At 43.3% G+C, this 22,464-nt stretch overlaps 1 protein-coding gene across 5 annotated transcripts in view; it reads right to left on the reverse strand.

Moving 5' to 3' along the window:
* Positions 1-22,464, reverse strand: part of AFF1 (ALF transcription elongation factor 1) — a 117,515-nt gene that overhangs the window by 13,813 nt on the left and 81,238 nt on the right. For 4 of the 5 annotated variants that reach the window (XM_085306281.1, XM_085306278.1, XM_085306279.1 and 1 more), the window contains exons 6-14: positions 21,714-21,750; positions 21,288-21,339; positions 13,767-13,821; positions 13,598-13,635; positions 11,983-12,139; positions 8,227-9,144; positions 5,537-5,634; positions 1,888-2,131; positions 347-438 (exon numbers count right to left, since the gene is read on the reverse strand). In XM_085306281.1, coding sequence (XP_085162407.1) covers positions 347-438; positions 1,888-2,131; positions 5,537-5,634; positions 8,227-9,144; positions 11,983-12,139; positions 13,598-13,635; positions 13,767-13,821; positions 21,288-21,339; positions 21,714-21,750 — 1,691 coding nt within the window. The remainder of the gene's footprint in view (positions 1-346; positions 439-1,887; positions 2,132-5,536; positions 5,635-8,226; positions 9,145-11,982; positions 12,140-13,597; positions 13,636-13,766; positions 13,822-21,287; positions 21,340-21,713; positions 21,751-22,464) is intronic. The other variant, XM_085306280.1, reaches the window with a different exon arrangement.

Consider the following 22,464-nt stretch of genomic DNA (forward strand, 5'->3'; position numbering starts at 1 on the left):
CTTCTAGTTAAAAAGTACCTAATTTCTAGACCAGCTTCCCTCCAACCAAGGACTGCTGAAACAAGAGACCTTCATTTTGTTGTGGGTGTCTTTTAAAAGGGGGGGAGGATCACATACAGCCACAGCTGACAGAATTAATCATGAGAACTGAAGTAAGCCAGCAAGGAGATACAAAGGGGGAAGTCGTGGATGCAAGTGTGCAGAACGGGGCAGGCCCCAGACATCTCCCTCTTTCCTTCTCAAAAGAGAATTGCTCAGCAAGAAGCAAGAGCAACAGTGGATGCAGGGCCAGTTAGGCCTGGTGTTTTCTGAAGGGTTAGAAGAGGGGTATGAAATGAGAACTTACTTTTCAAACTTGACTTGAGGTCTCCTTGGCTTGGAGGTACCATTTGGCAAAGAAGGCACTGGGAAAGGATTTGAGACATCCCCTGCAGATCCCTGGAAAAATCACAGAGTAGAGAAGAAACTGGTTACAGAGATACCATCAGGAACAGGTCTGAAGCCAGACTTTCCTAAATTCTAAGAGAAAACATTTATTTGCCCAAGGCACTGTCCCTTCTCTATGTTCCTCCTCTTCTCTCCTCCTTCCTCTACCCTCCCCCCTTCCAGTAACAGAACCGGAAACTTGGCTTCTTATCTAACTGCTAGTAAGGCTTAACACAATTCAAACTTTTTCCGAGCATGGAGAAATTAAGTGGCAGATTTCCTTGCACAATGACTAAGGTAACAGTAAGCCTGCTAACAGCACCTTTTTCACGGCCACTAGCCAAGGCAGGGACTAGCAACATCCATTCACACCTATCTCTAGRTTAACCAGACAGCAATTGCTGATTCTGCATTACCAACTAGAATATCAGGAAAAGAAGCCAGTTAATACAGCATCCACAGTCTCCCTTAAGAAACACATGTCAAAGTCCTGGACCACACACATCCAGAAACCAGCAAATGGCAATATAATTGAATTTTATAACCCAATAATGTAAAGACCTAGCTGCAAGGCTCATTAACAATAATTGGGTAAGCAAGCTATGTAAGCTCCTACCAAGGTTTTAGTCAAATATAGGGGCTATTGCTTCTTTCAAGTGATCCATTCTTTCTTTTTGTAAAGGCACTTAATTTTGTTACTTTACTATTTGTAAAGACACCATCACGTCATAACCTGCAGTTGCATACAGTCAGAAACACTTACTGCTAAAAGCATGATTTTCTTGCCTTTCCTTTACACCTGGTTACCCCTTCTCACCATTTTTCATTGGTGAGATGAAAATGGATTAAAAAAAAATCCACAGAAGTCATCAAGTTAAATCGTGTCCAACAATTAATAAGTGTCCCACAAAATCCACAGACACCCTGACTTCAGGTCAGATTCCTACTGAGGCAGCAGATGGTTCGAATTATGTCTGCACCAGCCCATTGATCCCCCTCAGAAGGGAATCTTTCTGGGATAGATCACACTAAGGACCTGCTTAATGTCATGTGCRACCTGGAAAGTGAGCAGAGATGTTAGTGTTGTAGCAGCAGTGCAATCTCTTGGTTTGTTGGTTTTGCCAGCAGAACCCTAACAGCACATCACTCATCACAACTCTATCAACAAGGCAATACCATAAACTCAAGCCCAGAAATCCCCATAACCACAGACCTATTTGAAGCCTCTGCTCACTGTACACCTTTAGGGAAAGAATGCTCCCCTTTGGGTTAGCAACAYGCAGTCACAAACATCTACTAAAGGGACAAAGATGCTTCTAGGAGCCTTCTCAGGTGGTGGTAAAGCCCTTCCCTTTTAATATTCTAAGAACTTATTTAAAAAAAAAAAAAAAAAAAAACACACAAAACATACAGTACCCATGGGTTGCAGGAAGTATCTAGCCAGTAGTAACGGATACCTACTTTGCTGCTCCTAGGCTGTTCGGGATGCTTTTTGTCCACTTTTTTGTGCTTGGAGGACAAAGGATCCTTGTGGCTGCTCTTGTTCTTGGCAGTGTTATCTGTGGCAGGCAGCTGGCTGCTCTCACTTCTGTGTCTCTTCTGGGCCGTCTTGGTTGGCTTCGGAGCAGGATGTGCAGGAGACATGGGTGGCAATGGTGGGGGTAGCAGATCTTTCTTCTGTATCTCAAACGAAGCTTTTGATACTCTGCAGATGGGAAGTGAATTTATCATTTGGGATGAAATGATGTACATATATATATATATATGTATATGCACTTTTATATATATGTATAGTAGAATTTTTTAAAACTTAATTAAATCATGTACCAATTCTGTTTGTTCAGCTGGAGACTCTGAAAATGTGAGATGACTTATTAACCTAAGCAATCCAACATAGGCAAAATGAAACTTTAGGGACTTCGTAGTGTGTTGGATAACACATCTTCAGCTGTCAGCGACATATAAGCAARTTGCTTTTGAAGTAACAATAAGCCTTAAGCATTATCATTAAAGRAAAGCCTTCCAACTAGGATGTTTTGATGTTGCAAAAAAGATACCTCTCCAGCACAGTCACTTTTCATTGAAAGAGACCAGAATCTCTGGGACAGATCCCCCAGCAGTGCAAATCAGCTATTCAGAGCACCTCTGTCTCTCCTCTATGGTAGAAGGCACTTTCCTATGTTCAGAGATTCTCACCCTGAAACTTGATTCAAATTTTGAGAAAATTAAATTGAGCTTTCCTCTGTTGCTTTAAGACTTGTCAACTAAATTAGCCAACACATAAAAGTTGAGAGGATTTAAGGGAAAGAAACTTAAAGTGTTGTGCTTCTAAATGGCAGAGCTGACCACTTCTAGTAATACTTTGGCATACCAGACTTCTGATCTTCTGAAGTTAGGATTATTGAGGAACTCCAGTAGCTATCTGGCAGCACCAAACAGATGCAAGTCTTATGTCAATAGTCATTTCCAGCTCTTTTTTTTTTTAAAAAAAAAAAAACTTCTCCAAGTTTTCAAGAAAACGCAAAATATCCAGAGCAGTGAATCCCAGCTCATGGACTGTAACATCTGGAGAGGAAGAAGTTAAATTAAATCCAGTGGAAAGACTGAAGCACGACGTTGCACAGCTTACTAGCTCTGCTGTCCGTGGAGCAGTAACAACTAGGGAGCGGGATGTATTCACAATGCACCTGGCTGCACAACAACACAGTCCAAGAAAGTGGAAGGAAAGGAAAAAGACAAAAAAAACTGAGAACAGTCCCATCCCTTCTTCAAGAAAAAAAAAGCTACAGCTGTGTGACACGCTGGAGCGGAAGCTGGTTATCCCATGTTAGYCCCTAAGTGCTGTGCACACATTCGCCAGCCTCACCACCTCTTGCAGCTGATACATCCTGCATGGAGTGCAGCAGCAGCCCCAATCCTTCCTCCTGCTTCCAGCTGCGTTTCCCAAACCTGATCCAGTGCCCYCTTTCCCCTAAAATGCATCCTATTATTCCTACTATAAAAACCACTGTGATTAAGAGGAGTGCACCTGTTTTCACTGGGGAAAAGGAAGGAATGAACTCCAAAATCAGAACCCTTCCATCATTGTCATGGATGCAAGTCAATATCTTGAATTCAACCTGCAAATAAACGGGAAATGACTGCAACAGCCCCAAACTAATGTAGCAGATGCCCCTCTGAGGAACACTGCCCATTTCAAGGGATGCTCTTGGAAGCATTAGCTCTAGCTAAGACCTAGCCAGAATGYTGGTCTGTAAATTATGGAGGAAGTTTCAGTAGATATACCAGAAGCACTGTATATGCCATGCTGGAGTAACTGAGAAATTTCTGGTTATAAAGGCCAACCGAGGTTACAGACAAAAATCAAGACTCAAGAGGCACACTGAACGTGCGTCCATTTGGTTACAAAAGAAAGGCAATATATTGACTTCAGTGAAAGAGGGAAATGCTCCCTACCCCTATGCATACTAATCCGATTTCTGCACAGTTGACCCTTGTACACATCTGGACCAGGCACAGTGAAAAGCCAATTAGCACAGCAGCATCTGGGCTTGATTACAGAAACGGAGAGCTGCATATATCCATGTGCTGCTTAGGCATCCCAGTTTGGGTCTTCTCTGCAGCTTCATGATGCAACAGGTGACAAAACAGAGCTCTGCAATATCCACTATATCCACCTCTGTGTTCTCAGATAGGAAAAGACACGTCCACCCACCACAGACGCTGTCTATTTACCTGGAGTCAGCAGGTTAAGTGCAGTTCAGAGCCTGGTACTGGTGGATGCAAAAGCAGCTTATGGAGCAGGCAGTATCAGTATTAGCACCTAACGTTTTTCTCTCAGCAAGATCTTTTCAATTAAGAAAGCAGCTATGATCGCCAAGCCAAAGTTTACAGACATCTAGTTGCACTTAATACAATATTTTTCTCCACACAGAAAAGTGAAGAGACCAGAATTCCCTCTGCTATGTACACTATTGCTTCCAAGTGGGAATGAAAGTCAGGGCTTCTGGGCTGCACTTTCAGCTCTATCACTTACCCGTTTGCAATGGGAATCTGAGCAAACAACTTAATTTGTCTGCGCTTGGTTCCCCCATGTGCAAAATGTGTTCTTACACCATCTCACTTCACAAGGACTTTGAGAGCTTCAAATGTTTGTGAAGTACCACAAATCTGATGAAAATCTCCCTGCTGCCTCCTATGCAGCAAGCAAGCACAAACTCCCACAAAGCAATTAGGACAGTAGAACACAGAATAAGGAAAACATGCAGGGAGAAAGAAAAAAAGTATTTTCTTGCCATCCCCTTAAATCCTGAAACTATTGTGCAGAACAAGCATACGCTGCTTCCATAGAAAAACTGCTGCCACCTCCCATATAATCTATAGGAAGCATTGCCTGACAACAGATTAACACTGTAGTTTAAAGAAGGGGAAACAACTACTACATCCCAGCAGCCTACCACAAACTGCAACTAGAGTAACATGCTTAATACGACCACCTTTTGGCACACATTTCTTTTCCTGCATCTTATCTTAAAGATGGAAGTGACACTGGCTTAATACCAGCTTAGAAGGAAAAGCACTGTGCACTGAATTGGCAACGAAATTTCTTGCAACATAAAAGGATTTCTTGAGCTACATGTAATTACGGATCGGGGCACGCAGCAACCTCAACTGTAGGATTGACAAGTCTGTCTAAATCAATGAAGTCTTCGTTCTGGTGTCAACGACTATAAAGAAGGACAAATGCCACCACATTCAGCAGTTTTATAGATGTGCAAAACAAGTATGGAAGGAGGACTAGACACTAAAACATCAGCCTGTGCTCAAACGATTAAAACAGTAATCCTCAGCATTCAAAAGGGAAAGGYGGGTATGTGATACTATGCATAACTGCACATCTGCAACAAATAAAAATGGCAAATAAATCACATCTCATTAGAGACATGGTTCCAGGATGTAAAGATAAATTTGCAACAGATTAAGTTTCAGAGAGCACATTACATTAAGCAAGCTCACAAGTATAAGAAGAGCAGGAGACACAGTTCCTTAACCTTTTAAGCAAAGGCTCACTTCTATGCATCCTTCCGGCATCCCACTACTGCATACTTACTTCAATTTATTGGAGTCTTTGTGAGTTGAAGACTGCAATGATTTGGTTTCTTTGTCTGATTTCATTTTCTTCCGATCAATCTCCTTCTCCATCTCCCTCTAACCATAAAAAGAAAAAGATCACTTAGTCTCTGCAAGTTCATGTAAAGTACAGACCAACATAACTAAGTGCAATTGATTCATGTTAAAAAAAACAGAAACAAAAAGATATTGGAACTGACRAAGTGGAAACGCAGGACACAGTGGGCATACATTTCAAATTCACTTGCAAGTATCCTAAAATGACATTTTATCTACTTTTGCTTGAGTAGGTTAATTGTTTTGCAGTGGATGGAATAAAAGTGCTAAACCTGTCCTTGCTAGTTGTCCAAATTAATGTTACTTATGTTCCCRAGAGTAAACATTTCATTATCTGCTCCTGATGTGTGCCCCTCTCCCTGCACCAGTGAGCATGAATCATACAGAAGGCTGAAACATATTAAAATTCCTTCTGGCAAAGTCACGAATGGCAAACAGTTGTGTTTTGTGATATGCACTGTTTGTCAAAAGGAAAGGGAAAAGCAGCACTTGCTAGAGAGTGAAACCCTCACAGATTCCCGAAATGTGTGTTTTTTTGTTAACAAGAAACAGATTTAGGGTGAAAATTTAAAAAGCTGGTTAAAATTGTTGCCTATATTCTGTCTTCCAGAACAGCAAGAACCACTGAGGCAGAGTGGTAATAAATAATACTTTTCCATTGCATTCCGTGGATTTTATAATACAAAGCGTGCACTGCCAAACCATGGGTTCACCTGAACGAAAAGTTTCCAAACCGTTTGCTACAAGATGAAAATCGCAAAAAGGAGCTGAGCTATTTAATCAGCTCCCCTCCAAAGGTTTTGCTGCTAGCCAAAAGCATTCAAGGGCTCGCGCCCCCTCCCTCTCCCAAGAGACCGTGACGGAGCTGGGCGGCCGCGTTCGGAGCAGAGGCCGGCCCCGGCCGCGGGAGCCCGTGAGCGGATTCTCGTGCGCCGCTCCGTACTGCTGCAGGAAGCCTGACGGCTGTACCTGACCTAGCTGCCCGGGAGCAGCGTCTTGGAGGCTCAGGCCGGAAGCACGCTGTCAAAATGCAGACGGCGAGGCTCTGAGGTGGGTTTTCCTGCGATCAGGAATGCAGGCTGCAAGGCAAGACGTGCCTCGCGTCAGATACCTCCTCTCTCGGGTCTTTGAGTCCCCACCAGGAGAAGGGACAGATTTACTGCCCGTTCACCTTTCTCCAGCTCCTCTACACGGCAGAGACACCGCCGGGGCGTCTCAGGTTGCTTCAGCATTTCCCTGCAGTTCTCAGCTCTCCTCCACGACCAAGGGAAGCTCAGACAGTGACAAGATTTAATGAAGCTAGCCCAAGAAATCAAAACCATTCCCGCACTAACTGCAAGCCACTTACTGCTTGAAGGGGAACCAAAAAAAAGGTACACAGGCCTTGAAATATCCACAATGAGTATTCGTATCATAACTATTCACCACAAATCCTGCAGCAAACTTTGCATGARCTCCCAGCCAGCTGGGAGTATATTCACCGTGCCCTTTGGGAGCCAGCTTTCAAAAACGACACGTGAACAACTACTGTGCCGAATGAAGAAGGGGCTGTCTTGTAATTCAAGAAAAGGCAACTATTACAGTTGAAGGACCCTAAAAGGATCTCTCCCTCCACTAGAGACAGACATATCTTTAAGCATTAGCATCTCTGCTAGCTTCACAGAGGCTCCAGTGAAAATTAAAGCAGCTTTCTATAGATCTATCCCAGTACTGAGATCCAAGGCAGAGTTTAGTTATAGTTATCATCATCAGTGAGCCTAGTTCAGTCAGAAATCTGCATTTAACAAAAAACAAAAGGCATGAGGCTGCTAGCACCACATCTAGTGTTCATATAGTCCACACCCGTATAATTCATTCCCTCTTCTCTGTGTAAATAAGTGATCACAACTGTTTAACAGAAATAAATGACTCCGTGCAGGAAAAAACTGTACCACCCAGACTGAGCTTCTGCAGCTACAGGTGGCTGAAGGCACATACATGGACACAACTAAAAGCAGCAGACTGTGGTGTCCTGGGACAGTTTTCTTTCTGGGCAACTCCTCAAAGAGCAAGCAAGGTGCTCACCTGCAACACACATTAAATGGACACCGCAGATAAATGCACAGTTTAGGAGGCACCTCAGATATTGTGCTGTTTTTAGAAGAAGGTGCAGGGGGCGGGGGAGAGGGGGGGAAGAGGCACTGCAGCCCTGCAGAGCTTGCTTGGGTTGAATGCAGAAGCCAAAGAACGCTATCAGAGGGCCAACAGACCATATGCTGGCTGGGCCTCCTGAAAGCTCCTCCAACAAAGGAGGGTTGGGGTTTTGTTGTCCAAGAACACTAGTTTTACAAGAAAACAAACGAAGAACTGATTGAAAACACCTTCTGTCAAACAGCTCACAACACTTACTTTGCTCAGCAATGGATTTTTGATTAGTAAAAACCATTTATGCACTATTTTGATACATTTCATTTAAAAGTTTGATAACACTTTTATATGAGGAAGATAATGGGTCCACTCCAAACCTATGAAGCAGAAACAAACTCCAAAAGTTAGTTTTTCAAACAGCTCCACATTTACCAAACAACACTTTGGTCCTTGCAAAACTCCATCTCCTCATTATTCTCCTCTCACCTTCCTCTTTTTGAAGGACTTGTCAGGAGTGTCTGTGCTTTTCCTCTCCAAGTCCTGCTTCCTTGCACCCAGGAGCTCTTTAGCCTCTGCTTTTTTCTGGCTACTGCCTTTCCCAGGGGGCTGAGGAATCCTTGACAAGAGAGAGAGCTCAATTTTAACCACGAGGGTGTGAGGGACTGGGAAGTCCCTCAATGGTGATAACAACTTCTTTTCCCTGATAGGCAAGGGAAACTTGTCTTTGTGAAAATCCTCTCTGACCACAACAGCAGACTTATTGCCGCTAGTCCTGGTGGGGGTTGTGCCTTGGCTTTGGGTGAGGGGACTGAGAGTGAGATGCTCTTGGGCGCTGCCAGCCAAAATGTCTCTCACAGGCTTAGGGTCCAAAGGGAGCTTGGAGTTGGCTTGTTGTGAGCTCTTGTGCTTTCTGTTCTCAGAGGGCTCTTGTGATGTTGGTTTCAATTCTTTTTTATCACTGGATTTTGGCCTCCCTTTCGTTTTTACTTTTGGCTTGTCTCTGGAAGACTGGTCTTTAACTTCATATGGACCAGGTTCACTTTCCACCTTCAGGCCTCCCTTGGGCCCCTCGTGCACAGGGACCTTGCTGGGCCTTTTGATCCCAACAGTCTGCCTCTGTGAGGGCTCCTCAGTACGCACAGGAGACTTCTGGCAGTTTCGTTTACTTGGAAGATGAACATCCTGAGAAGCCCTGGCTGCTCGGCTAGAGTTCTTGGGATGAGAGTCCTTTGGTTCAGGCCGCTCATGAGAGGAATTGCTGCTGACACTCTTTCCCTGTTCCTTCTTCTCCTCTCGTCCATCAGCATGGACAACTTCTCTGAGACTCTCGGTTGGCACTGCTGGTGGGTTCACCTTAGTTAGCCAGTTGTCAAGTTGCCACTTATTAGATGTTGGTGGATCAGGCTACAGATAAAAAAAGAAAGGAAGGGTGTAAGATTGGTATCTTCATTGGCTATTTTATCCTAGCACAGGTTATCAGAACCCAGAAAAACTTCCCTTATTGTTAAAAGGCCTTGAAAGTGAAAGACCATGAAAAATTGGGGATACTCTAGTGTGTACAAATGAACACTTAACTCAGAAACACACAGTCCGTTTTTGCACAGCAGCTGTCAAACATGCTACACAGAATTCCTGGCTCTCTGTTAGCCCTACCTGTATTAAGTGAGACATCAGTGTACATGAAAGCTTGGCCCTGGTTTGGCCCACGCTAGAAATGAACATCCTCACACAATCAGACAACACGCAAAAAAAAAAAAAAAAAAAACACAGAGCAAGTGCAAAAATGGAACTAGCTGTTGTCCTCATGATTCTTTGGGAAAGTGGTTTTCACAGAGCACTCCTCTCAAAACTGAGCAACAGCTGTCCCACCTGTCACATCCTGTCCAAGCCTTACAGGTAGGCTATCAGGCTCCTGTGGTAAGCCTGGTAAGCAGTTACCAGAAGAAATTATACGGCTAACACTGACTCCAGCTCCTTTCAAGTTCTCTGCCCAAGCAGTCCAACACTTGCTTTCCTCTGGGTCGAGCAAGGCATGAGATACGATCAAATTTTGAAGGTTCTGGAATCACAGTCAGAGACTGAAAATTTTGTTGCTAGTACCCCTGCATTTATTTAATTAAACAGTATTAAATGGTGTTCTAGGTGACTCTGCTTGAGCAGGGAGGTTGGACTAGATGTTCTCCAGAGGTCCCTTCCAACCTTACCCATTCCGTGATACTGTGGCAGCCTTACAAAATAGGAAAAAAACAACTAACYCTAAAACAGACAGTAGAAGCTGCAGGTAGGGCCATTATTGTCTCAGGCCCATTCTGAAAATCTTGCAGATCTGTCAGCACTGCTCAAATGTATATGCCACTATCTGGGAATCACCACAGCACAGTCACACTCTCAACCCTTACCAATTCTCTCCAGCCACAACTCTAAACACTAGAAAAGAGAAAACCTAGTACATTAAAGGTTTCCAAGACTTATTAATTCCTTCTGCCTTGATTTCCTTCTCCGTCCAGACTCAACTCCGTTTTGTGCTGTGGAACATGTTGGTAAATGAGGTATGTCCTTAGGACCAAAAAACTTGCTTAACTGTGTTTGGGTGACTTAAGCTGGGGACCTGGTTCAAAAAAGAGAGTTTAGTTTTACCATGGGGTTTTAAATAAAATTAAGCCATAAATTCCATTATTATTTTCAGATGAAAAATGTGCCTTGTTTTCATTAGAATTTTAATTCATTAGCAACTCAGGAACACTTTCACTTTTTTTTTTCTCCTGTTAAGCACTACAAACACACCCAAATGACTTAGTAAATTGCAATTTATAATATACGTAGTTACCAGACAGTGGCATGCTCTGATCCTTTCCTAACACTTCCCCTACTATCGTTTATCTTGTTTGCGATCTACACTTTCATATAGGTTTTCATTAGGTTTTCTGAACACAAAGTAAAGTAAGAGACAGTATTAAAAAAGAAGGAGGAACTACTGCCCACAGGTCTTGAAGTCTTTGCTACTGTCTGTGAAGAACTGTCTATACACAAACAGGCCACGTGCATTAGCTTATTCCCTGTGCAACATGAATGAACAATTTGCTGAATAAAAAGGGATAAAATGGACAACGGAAAATAGCGAAGGTGAAAAGGATCTTCTAGTCTACTAATTCCCGGACAACACAGGCATGATTTGGTAAAAGGAGAGAAGTATAACATCTGTTTCCGTCCTAAGACGCTCATATTGCACAAGGCAAAGTCTGCAACTGCACTGCTGGATATTAAAGTGTATTACATGGGAGACGAAGATATATTTTCTCAAAGCTTCTGCAATGCTTTCTGCACATAAAAGTCTCCCTGCTCATGTGCTTCCAAATTAAAAGCAAGGAAAGGTGGTTGGGGGAAGAAGGAATAAATGAAGAGGTTTCTGGGCTTTGTGAGAATACCTCAAAACTGTCAGTGGATTGGTTTACATCAGCTGTGGTCCACAGGATACAATTGTGCACTTCGTACTGGCCTGTGAATGTTTTGCAAGTTGGAGGATCTGTTTCACACCATGGGACATGAACACTTCTGCATCAGATTTTTAAAAGATGCATGGTCTCAATTATGAAACTTTGAAGCATTAAGTTCTGTTTGTCTGCTTTTCCCAATAAAAACCTCAGAAATGCCAGTACAGCAGTATCTGAGCCAAACTCAACAGAAGCAAGTCTAAGCACATTCCAGACCTTGCTGCAGGTCTGATCACTTCAGCTGTGATTTAAGAGAAGCTTAACTTGTCACTCACACACTGGAGCTGCAGAGAGGCAGCAGCTTCACTTAGCATAGCAGGAAAATGGTCTCACCCTGAAGCAGCTCACAGCCTTAGCACCCAGGAAAACTGCAGGTGGGCCCTCAACACACAAGACAAGCTGTGCTTCCCATCTGTGCCTTGCCTGCGCCTTGTCAGTGAAGGCACTAATTCCTCCGGGAACGCTAGCCAACAATGCCAAAAGAGAGGGAAGAACACTTCAAGGTTAGGCACTGAAAAGTCTAATTATACAACTACTAAGGGTTCCTTTATACCATTACTAAGGTTACTTAATAGACAAACTCTAGAAGTAAAGCAGAGGGCAAGAAAAGTTTGATAAAGCAGGAAAAACTTGAAGGGGACACCTGAATGATGACGGTATTTCAGGTCTCCCATCCTGACCACATCCAGCCAGTGGGAATTCTGAGGCAAGGCGCCGCATTAAGCAGCCTCTACGTTTTATCTGCATTCACCTCAGGTGCTGGCGGTCTCGGAGGGTCGTTTGCTTCGCTGTCACTTGAGCTGCTCTCCGTCTCTGAGTCTGACGAGCTGTCTGAGTCACTGGTGCTCCCTGACGCCGGGCTGCTGGAATGTGCTGATGCCACACTCTCAGGCTGTGACTGCGGGGCACTGCAAGGCCATCACGAGATAAAATTAGAAGCAGCATGGGTGAGGGTTACTTATGTATGATATTGACACGGCAGCATTCAGAAATAAAACTGAAACCCCATGTTTTGGCTCTCGGAAGAAAGGGAAGAAGGCCAAAGGAACACAATGCCATACTCAAAGATAAAGCACTGTAACAAAAATGCTTCTGGAAATTAGACCTTCACCTCCAACCCAGTCAGATGAATACGCAAGCAGAATGGCAATGCTACAGAATGCAACTGCATTTAGCCAACGCAGGTGGGAGAACAAACAAACAAACAAAAAAAACCCCAAAAAAGTTTTTCTGAAAGCCCCTACCCTCAACAGAAAAATTATCAAATAAATGTGAACCCCGATGAACAGGAGAGACACATACGTTTCTCTTTATTGTACTTTCCCCTTTAAATTTTCAATTCCTCAGCCAAGCTTTTTGGCAAGGGTGCTATGACTGTTCATTAACTGCCATCTCAAGCAGCAGCACTTTTTGTAACAGTTATCCTTACTCAAAAGTCTTTCATGATACACTGGCAAATTGGACTGGATGAAAATGAGGCAGAGTTATGATTTTTAAACATTTTCTTTTTTTTTCCTGTAATGGGCTTAAGTCAAAATGTTGATTTCTGATATTGAAAATTCTGTCCTACATCAATGTCACTGTGTCTGCAAGATATGGAGGCAAGCTCCTTGCTGATCCAGACTCACAATGCAAGAACATCCTGTTTCAAGAGCTTTCCCAGAGGCAATAGATGCCGCCAAGAATCAGCGTGCCCTTGTGCAAGTCTGACTTTGTAGACCATTCCCCTGTGCTTGAAGAATACAGTTATCAAGCCAAAAATGTGCCCTGTATTTAAGTGCTCCTCTTTAGAAAAAGTTTTGGGCTTCTCCACCCCTCTCCCTCTAATCCAGGTTTGTGCCTGTTCTGTTTAACCTTGAACATTGCTCTGACTAACAATATGGTGGAAACTGTACACAAGCCCCTAAGAAATCAGGGGAAGCTGAAGAAGCCTGAAGGACACTGGCTAATCCCTTTTCTCTGTTCTTCACCTACATGACTGTTTCTCTCTTCCTTCTGATTTAAAACTAGACTCTCATCTTAGACTATATCCCTACTATAACTAAGCATCCCATCAGCTCCAACATGGTCTGCATATATACTGGGGTGGGGATGGGGGGAGTGGGGAAAAAGAAGGGAATGGCAGGAGCAATAACTTCTGGTTCAAAGGCAAAATCCAGCATGCCTTGTCTATTTATTTCTAGTTGAAGCTTTCAGTGAAATCCTACATAATTAAAGCCAATTTTCAATGGAAAGTTCAGGTAGCTAGAAGCCAAAGCTTGTGTTTATTACAAAAACAAGGCACATTTTCCCCATCTACCTATAAAAAGCAGTTTTGTTTTCCCTTCTTATGTGGTCTAGCTAGCAATTTTGGAACAAACCTGTACCTTGGAGGAGCAAATGAAGAAGGTGGCTTTTCAACAACCTGTTTTGTTCACAAAAAACAAAGAGGAGAGGGGAAGAAAGGTTAGCTTAAGGAATGTGGAACAGCAGAATAGGTCATGATGATTTAAAGAGATGACTGTGTGTGTAGTATATAAAACAGCTAAAACTGACTTGGTCATCACCACTGTCTTCACTATCACTGAGCTGAAGGTCATCCTGGAGCATTCTGAAAGACAACCAAAAGATAAAAATCAGCCAAGGCAGACACATTTTCAAGCAGCAGACACTGAAATAAAAACTTGGTTGGTGCCAAAACAGACCGACCTCCCACATTCCTTTTGAACGTGGAACATCCTTTATTGCTAAATTCTCTCGTTATTTGAATGGACACTAAAATGACAAAATGGACCCTAGGTCTTCTACTGTGCCTTCCACCTAATCTCAAGGCACTTTGCAATGGAGGTCAGTATCACTGGCTGCCCTCTACATACAACAAAAATGAAGGTCAGGGAGGAGAACAATCCTCCACCAAAGGTTATTTGGGAGCCAGCAGCAGAGTTGGCTGGAAAAAGTCCAGTCCCTGATACAGCAAGAGATGAGTGCTCTGTGAGCTCCCCAAAGACAGAAAGCACTGTGCCTGCATCACGAGTTGTGCTCACTGCTTGTCCTGGGCTGCAAATATTTCTCCTGGAACAGAGGCTCCCAACTCACAAATGCCTAAGGAAATGCCACAGCGAGGACAGTCTCCTATTCCTGCTCTACACAATGAACTCCATGCTCCTGGACACCTGACAGTGAATCATAACATCTAGCATTTCAAACAGTCAACGCAACTTCAGAGTGGTGAGGCATAAACTCTGTTTTAATATCACTTGAGTAAAGAACAGGCTGTCTGCAAATATTTCCAAAGGCATAATTTAGTCATAAGATTGGCAGGTGATAATTACTGCTTCCAACTTCACCGCATTACTGGGGCCCTCAAAAGGCTGGAAGAGGAGGGATGTGTGGGGAAAGACCTGGATGGCTGTCCTCCTCTTCAGGAAATACTCAGGTATCCTAGAAGATGACTGAAAACAGACAAGCATACTTCTCGCTAATTTAAAAGCCTAGCAATTCAAATTTCAAAACTCTCTTGAGATTGCCTACTCAATCTAGAGAACTATACAAGTGACATTTCAAAAAATGGGACAAAAAGCTTGGGGACTGAGACAGGGCTTTTAACCATTCAGGTCAAAACTCAGTTTATTTCAACCTCAGTTCAAACTAAGGACTCTACAGGAAATTCTTCTCAAGCCTAAAAAGAAAAATCAGCCTCCAGCCTTCCACAACAACACCTGTTATTGCAAGAGAACAAACACGAAAGATCCCTGAAGAAACTGCATTGCCCAGTAGAAGTGGAGAGAAACAGATTTAGGGTTCCTAACACTTATTAGCAAAATAAAAACCAAACAAACCAAAAACACTTCACACTCTTTCAAGCCTTCATTTCACGTTGTGAACAAAGCAAAAAAGATTCACAGCTCTGCAGGTCACCGCTAATGAATTCAAATCATTCGCTTTTACGATTCTCTGACAACGGAGTAGTAAAAGCCTTGAATGAAAACGTAGCGTTTCCCCTATTTAGCCACTATCCCCACTAATTAGACAAACGATTTTACACTCATACCAAAGCGGTTAAGTGCAAGGCGATGCTTTCATTGAAATATGACCACGTCTGGTGCCAAAGCTGGCCACGGTCTCATAATGAACAGCAGTTCCGCAAAACAGAAGCAATGAATCCCAAACCCAAATTAAATTGTAAGAGCAATTGCCTTGTTGGTCAACAGATATCATCTGTTTTAGCTGTCAGTAATTGGTGCTCAGGACTGAACAGTAACTTAGGCTTTCTCTCAGTACCCTCCCAAGTACCAGGTTGAAGGGCTATAATTCAAAAGACAGACTCTATCTTCCCTTTAAAACAGAAAGCTACATCATTCCTGTTAGCGCTAATGGAAATTACACATACAGAAGGAACAGAGAATAGACTCAAGCAATTACTCAGAAGGTTTATTTTGTTGCTTGTTTTATCCTGACTTCCTTTCAGTCCTTTCAGTATCACTAACAAATCGTCCTCCTCCATTATTTCAGGACAGAGCACAGCCCCCTTAAATTAATGGAAAACACAGTTATTTCCTGATACTTCAGAGCTGTAAATAGAAAACCCTCCAAAAGCATTTCTGCTCACACAGAAGGTAAAACCACCTGCTTGCTAGGGCACCTCAACCTCCCCTAAAGGAGGATGATGAAATCAGAACGGAGCAGTACAGGGAACTCGACACCCACCGGCACTCACACGCCAGAAGCAGTAACACAGAAATTAAGCAGGACTGGCTGACTACTGTAACACACTTGCGGCCCTTCCTTTTAGGAAGGCAGACAAATCCTTGAGAAACATCCCTCCTTCGCACTGGTGCTGCACGACTAGCACTGCTCTGCGGAGGAGATCTCTAAGGAGGATTCGGCACTTGAACTACTACTACTGAAGTGCAATTCTTATCTGGTCTTTATATTTAAAGCTTTAAATCTAACRAAAATTAGCTTTACGTTGCATCCTTTTTTCAGTAGGACGTATACTTTGGCACTTTTTCTTTCCAAAGATTATATGGTTGGCCTGGGAACTTCCAAGAGACTGACTAGACAGCAACACTCTTTTGCATGCATTTTATTTTGAAGTTATAAGCCCATCCAAACTTGGGACAGAATGCAAAGGTGACTTATGTTAGGGTGCCAAAATATTAACTGGGAGCCAAATGCAAGTCCCCTTACCCTCCCTTCCCTCCAAATGAGACAGACTAACCACTTGCACTCTACTGCCAGCAGTGTAATAAATCCCTGCTGAAGTTATTTTTCCAACTACTAAGTCTTTTGTTGAAACAAGTTCATGCAACAGCTACAGTACAATCAAGGAAAAAAAAATTGGCTTCAAGAGTATATGTTTCTACAAGACTCCCATATGAGTCAGAATTTACTGGAGATTAAGGTTTGGACCAGTGCTCTTGTACATGGAGCAGGACAGCATAAAGAAACCCTCAGAAGTCTGCTCTTTCCACCAGATCATACCCCTCTTCCTTGCACAGGCACTGCCTCCAGCACAGGTACTGCCCCTATAGCCCTCAACTAAATCCTGCTGCTGCACAAAGCGCTCTCCGTGCCACACAGACTCCTTGGAGCAGCTCCTCCTCGCCAAGCTACGTGCATTCGTTGCGCTGGCATTTTGATTTTGCCATTCCCCTGTGACTCTCATCTCCCAAGCTACGCAGCCTCGTCTTCTTACACACCCTCACTGGTGCAAATCACCTTTTGCCTCTTCTTTTAGAGTAAACAGCAAAGGAAGGTCCTAAGAGACACCACCTTGGAAAAGAAGTCCCTCGATTACCTACAGAAGGCAAGCAGCATACAGCTTGCAGCCAGCCTATACACGCTGCCTTTGCACGTGGGCTAAAGCTGCAGGTCAGTACCATCCCAGCGATACGTACAAAAACGAGAGAGCACCAGCACAGCCACTATCCACGTGCTTCGGCAGTTTGGCCAAACGTCCTCTGGGATCTCAGTGAATGCTCTGACTCAAACCCTCGGAGGCAGACACTCATTCAAAGGCAGTAACGACTGTAACCTTGGGGCCAGCTTTGAACCAGTCACCGAAAAGCAGAACACTCGGCAACACATTACTGACTGCGAGGCACAGGCCTCGTTAATTTAAATGAGGTTCTAGTGATGCTAAAAGAATCCTAAAAATATTCTGAGTACTTTCTTTTCATTCTGTTTTGCTTTGTTTTAAAAATTCTGGGCTACAGATTCACTTTCTTTAGAGGTACAAGGATGATGCAAGGAAACACTGCGTAGATTATGGGTTAAATCTGATTTAATTGTAAGCACGAGGAATGCCTTTTTCACCTGAGTTGTTGGTAAATAAAAAGCAGAGTGCAAGAACATCGCAATTTCTTAAGCCGTTCAATTCAGGATCAAGAAAGAACTCTAAAGGCTCAAATGAGTCACACTTTTGCATGGATAGACAAAGCCAGTTTCCCAAATATAAGGCTTCAACAAATTGTTAAATAGCCTAGTTAGAGAAAATAAACCTGCTTTAATAATTTTAATGCTTCAATTAGCTCAAGAGTTACGAGATGCCAAGTTCTCGTTTGCAGGACTTGCAGCTTATGTACACGCTGTCAACCTCTCTGTAAACGTACGGAAAAGGAGCTCTTTCAGGGAGAGAAGCAATGCTAAAATCCACATAGCTTGCCAGACAAACAGCTCCACGGAAAGCGCAAGCTGGTCTCTCTCTGCCAACCGAGTTAAAGACGCGTTGCCGAGAACGAGCCCGGCTGCCCCCTCTGTAASGGGAAGGCTCCCTCCGCTCCCGCGAAGCCAGGTGCTAACTTAGGGGCTGCATTCAAGAAGGAAAGCCATCTGGGAAGCCCCGGCACGTCCTCTGAGGCTGAATGCTTAATTTGGGCGCCCAGATGCACAGGGATTTCAACCTCTAATTAAGCAGCACAAATGCTGTTTGTTTTCAGGCAACGACACTTTGCAACACGAGCTACTCCAGGCAGCTGAATTTTCAGACAGTCATGTGCATTTTGAACAGCAAAGAAAGCAAGCCCTGTTGTACCAGGGAAAACAAAAACCAGGCCAAAAATAAAGAGCTGCATCAGTTCAAGGAAGAGATGTGGAGGAAGTCTTTGGGCAAATCTGGGTTCACTCCGGTTTGGACAGGAACCGAAAGAGCTCGGTCCCTCTTGCTCAGACGGCCGGCGCGTACGGCGGGAGCGTTCAGCGCGCCTCCTGCCCTCGCGCCCCGCGACGCCGCTGTCCCACGTGCCGGAGTTCCCTCGCTCGCGCCGCCCCGCATCCCCGCCGGCTCGGCCCCCGAGGAGTCCCCGGTTGTTTTTGGCTCAGTGGAGTCCCCGCGAGGGCGGGCTGGATGAGACGCTGCGCAAAGCTCTGCCCGGGCTTCTCAAGCAAGGCGGGCTGAGCCTCRTCCCGGCGCAAAGGGGACAGCCGCGAAAGCCTGCTCCGGGCAGCGAGCCGCGGGGCCGGCGCAGGGCGCCCTGTGCTACGCGCCACGCCGACTCTCCAGGCCCAGCCATTTGGGCTAGGAAAGGAAACYGTGCCTTTCTTGCTGGAGTCTCTTCTGCCTCTGCCGCCAGGACACCAGGCGAAGGTGCTGCAGGGCTCTTTCGGGAGGCAGGGGCAGCGAACAGGAAAAACTTCCCAGCAAAAACAAAACCAGTTRCTCGAGCAACAACAACATTTGCTTGAGCAGCAGTTAAGAACAATCTACAAGTGTGAAAAATCTGCATCTGGTGTTGGCATTAAGGGAATAGGTTGTTCCCAAGGCCAAAAAGCCAGGTCAGGATCCTCGGGGCTTTCGCAGAGCCACGGGCCCCCGACACCGTGGGACACTCTTCCTTCCCGCAGCAGCACATCGGTACCGATCCAACGAGAGAACAGCCCTGCTCCTCYTCGGCTGATCCGACACCACTGCCAGGCTCCTGCTGGGCCCGAGCCGCAGGCGCCTGCATCGGCAGTGCTCGCAGGGGCCACCTCGGCTCTCACGGACACACCACGCGGGAGCCGAAACACAGATCGCGGTGCAGGGTGGCTGAGGAGGAAGGCACAGCCTGGAGCAGGAGAAACTAATACAYGTTTTTTTAATCGGCCAAATGCAAATCTCAAGAAATTACCCAAGAGGAGCAGACTGGCGGGGGGGAGGACGTAGGAACAACCGAGAGGGCCAGGGGAGCTGGAGACCCCTCAGGAAGGCCGAAGCCCAGGCAGCCAGCGAGCCCTCGCACCGTGCTGCGACACACTTCAGAGACTTGTTTAACAGCTGTTACAGAACTTGAACACAGAAGCCTACAAACTCAGTGGAGATGGACAGATTCAGCCCCTCCGGCTCATGCCTATTCAATTTTATTATTATTATTATTATTAAATTGTTCATGATGTGGAAAAAAAAAAAAAAGAAGCGGCGTATCTTTGTAGTCCATAATTTGCAGTCATACAGTGATATTGTACCATGGAAGTAGTGTGAGATCTTTATATATCACATTAACTGATGGGCATCTGATGATTCAGCAATTGCCCCGCATATGGACCACTTAGCCTTTTACACTCAGAAAGACTTRTATTTGCTATTCAAGGTTCACAATCTATCAATGCTGCCATCTGGTCAGGTTAATCTTGAAAGCTTAAAATTCAGCCCACACAAAATGACTTCCAAGCAATTCCTGTAATTAACCTTATTAATAGATAACCACTTTCATCTACTAGGATGGCACCAAGTCATTTTATTGCCATTACAAATCTTTTCCACCAACTCAAAGATTTCTATTAGAGTGAATCATTTATTAGTTGACATTGCTTTCCTGTCTTTTTTTTGCCAATTCTTTACACACAGGCATTAAGAAAGAGCGTGATTTTCAAAATGTTATGCCATGGTCTACACTCAAAATTCCTTCGGTAGGAAAAGTCAGTTCCACAGCCYGAGCTTTTGAAAACCTCGAAGACCCCCTAACTTGCTGCTGCCCTCCCAACTTCGTTTACTGTAACGAACAAGAAGAAMCATTTGCTGCAATTTCCCAGTACAGAATTAATCTCTGCCCACCCAGATCCAAACCCCACAGTCTCACAGCATGCTCCACATGACTGGAGCCACGGAGTAACTCTGAATTGCTCCACTACCATCRACAGGCCTCAGCACATCTGTGACACAATGGTAAGAGCCAGGGGCAATATAAAGTGTTAGCTCTTTTAAACCAACGTATCACAGCAAGAATTTGGAAAACTTAGAAAAAAGCATTTTCCAGTCTGCAAACCAGCTCTTTCTTGGTGGCATGACAGCACCCTTGCGAAATCACATCCCATTTGGTACACACTCTAAAGAATAAGCGAGTCCTAATGAAAAAGAAAAAAAAAAAGGTGAAAAAAACCTAGCAAAGAAGGTTTCTTACCATTATTTATTTGGGAAGGTGAAATTTCCATTTCCTCCTCCCCTTTCCRCCTGAAAATGCCCATTCTTCTTGCACTCTCTGACTTGTATCCACTAGCAGTTCCCATCTAGCTATAATAGTTTCACAGGCCAATAAGGTTATATTGTCGAAGTGAAACTGTGCTTTGTGAAACTGTCATACCGATTATACATAAACATGTATAAGCAGTTCATAAGCAGTCTCATGTTGAGACTCAAATTATAAGGCACTTGCTTCTCAGAGAAAACATAAAACGAGAGGGAAAAGAAGAAATACATAAAGTGCCAGAGAAGCTAGAGAAAATTCAGTTCAGCAGCTCTGCCCATGGCTAACATTATTAGAGAACCAAGGTTTTAAAACTTAGTTTTAACAAAAATATTCACCTTGATTTTTAAAGAAAGAAATTTAAACTGAGGTTTTTAGAAAGATAACAAGTTTTTTTCTTTTTTTTAATAAAAGTAAAACAAAGAATAACTCTTTTCACAAAAATTTTCCTTGAACAATATGAAGAAAATGATTCAAGATAGTAATACCTTAAGAAGATCTCTTTAAAATCTCACCTCTAATTTTAACAATTTTTGTACCTGCAGCTTGGAAACATCTAGTAAAATTTTTAATTCATTCCAGTTTCTTTAAGGTACTGCATAACAAAGCATGAAAACTGAGTCTGGTTACTTACGATGTTCTCGGTTGAGAATTAGGCAGCGTTTTTGAAGGTGCATCATACTGTTCTGTAAATTAAAAATGAATCCATTGGTTTTATTTGTCTCACTTGTATCATATTTTACTCTATTGTCTTTGCGTGTCAGATTATAAAGTCATTCTTTGAGGATATAATCATTTGCCATTGAGATTATTCATCATTCCAGACAGGGTGTCTTAATGAAATACAGTTTGTTCTCTGTCTTAATTTCTATTTAATGAATGTATACCGCCTTTTAAACACTGTCTAAATTCATCCTTTTTCAAAAAAGCACATAAAATTGGGCTCCTCAATCAATTTAAACATTTGATATTCTCCTCAACATACAAYATATAACAAAGTAACAAAACTATCTGTGAACTCTTTTACATAACAGTGAGTTTTCTTTGGATTTCTACTTACTCTGATTCTGTGCTACAGATCCAACATGCTGTGAGTCCTTTAAAAAAAAAAAACACACACACACACAAACAAGAAAAGGACAAAGTGAAAATTGAGAATAAATGAAACCTGTTTTAATAGCTGCATAATGATGATTTGTTTTCAATGTGTTACTGTAATAAAAGTCTACCTTGTCAAAGTCTGATTTTGAAATGTCAGAGACTAAGATGGCCTGATATAGTTTAGCATGGATAGAAATGATGCGTGCTGCTGCCATCAGAAGTATGYTGTTAGTGTACTAGTGGCACATTTATTTTTGAAGAAATATAAAATTTTAAAAAGAGCTGCCAAGCATTTCTGTTTAACACATTTGGCAGATATTTGTGTTGACAAGAAAGATAAAACACTCTTTATGCTGCAGCAGAGAGGAGTTCTTTAAAAGGTTTTTGAAAAGCAGTTAAATTTGGTGCCCACCATGCTAACAAATATGTAAATAATCCTTTGCCTGAAAAACGTTACAACTCTAAAAATCTAAACCTCACTTACAAAATAAAAAGGTAAATGATAATTACACTATCAYATAGCCCACTCAAGAAATAATTACTCAGAAGCCCAATCTGATCTAATTTCTTAGTAAAAAGGTTTCAAACAGCAGTTGTATAACTCAAGATCCATCGTGCTTTAATTTATCTGATGACTTTTAAGGCTAATCTCTCCTAACTGCCTTTATCTTAGGAAAGAAAGACAAGATAGCTAAAAATACACCCAGAAG

This window comes from Rhea americana, unplaced genomic scaffold (genome assembly GCF_003343005.1).
Source record: "Rhea americana isolate MKP2758 unplaced genomic scaffold, rheAme1 scaffold_237, whole genome shotgun sequence".
NCBI classification, from domain to species: Eukaryota; Metazoa; Chordata; class Aves; order Rheiformes; family Rheidae; genus Rhea; species Rhea americana.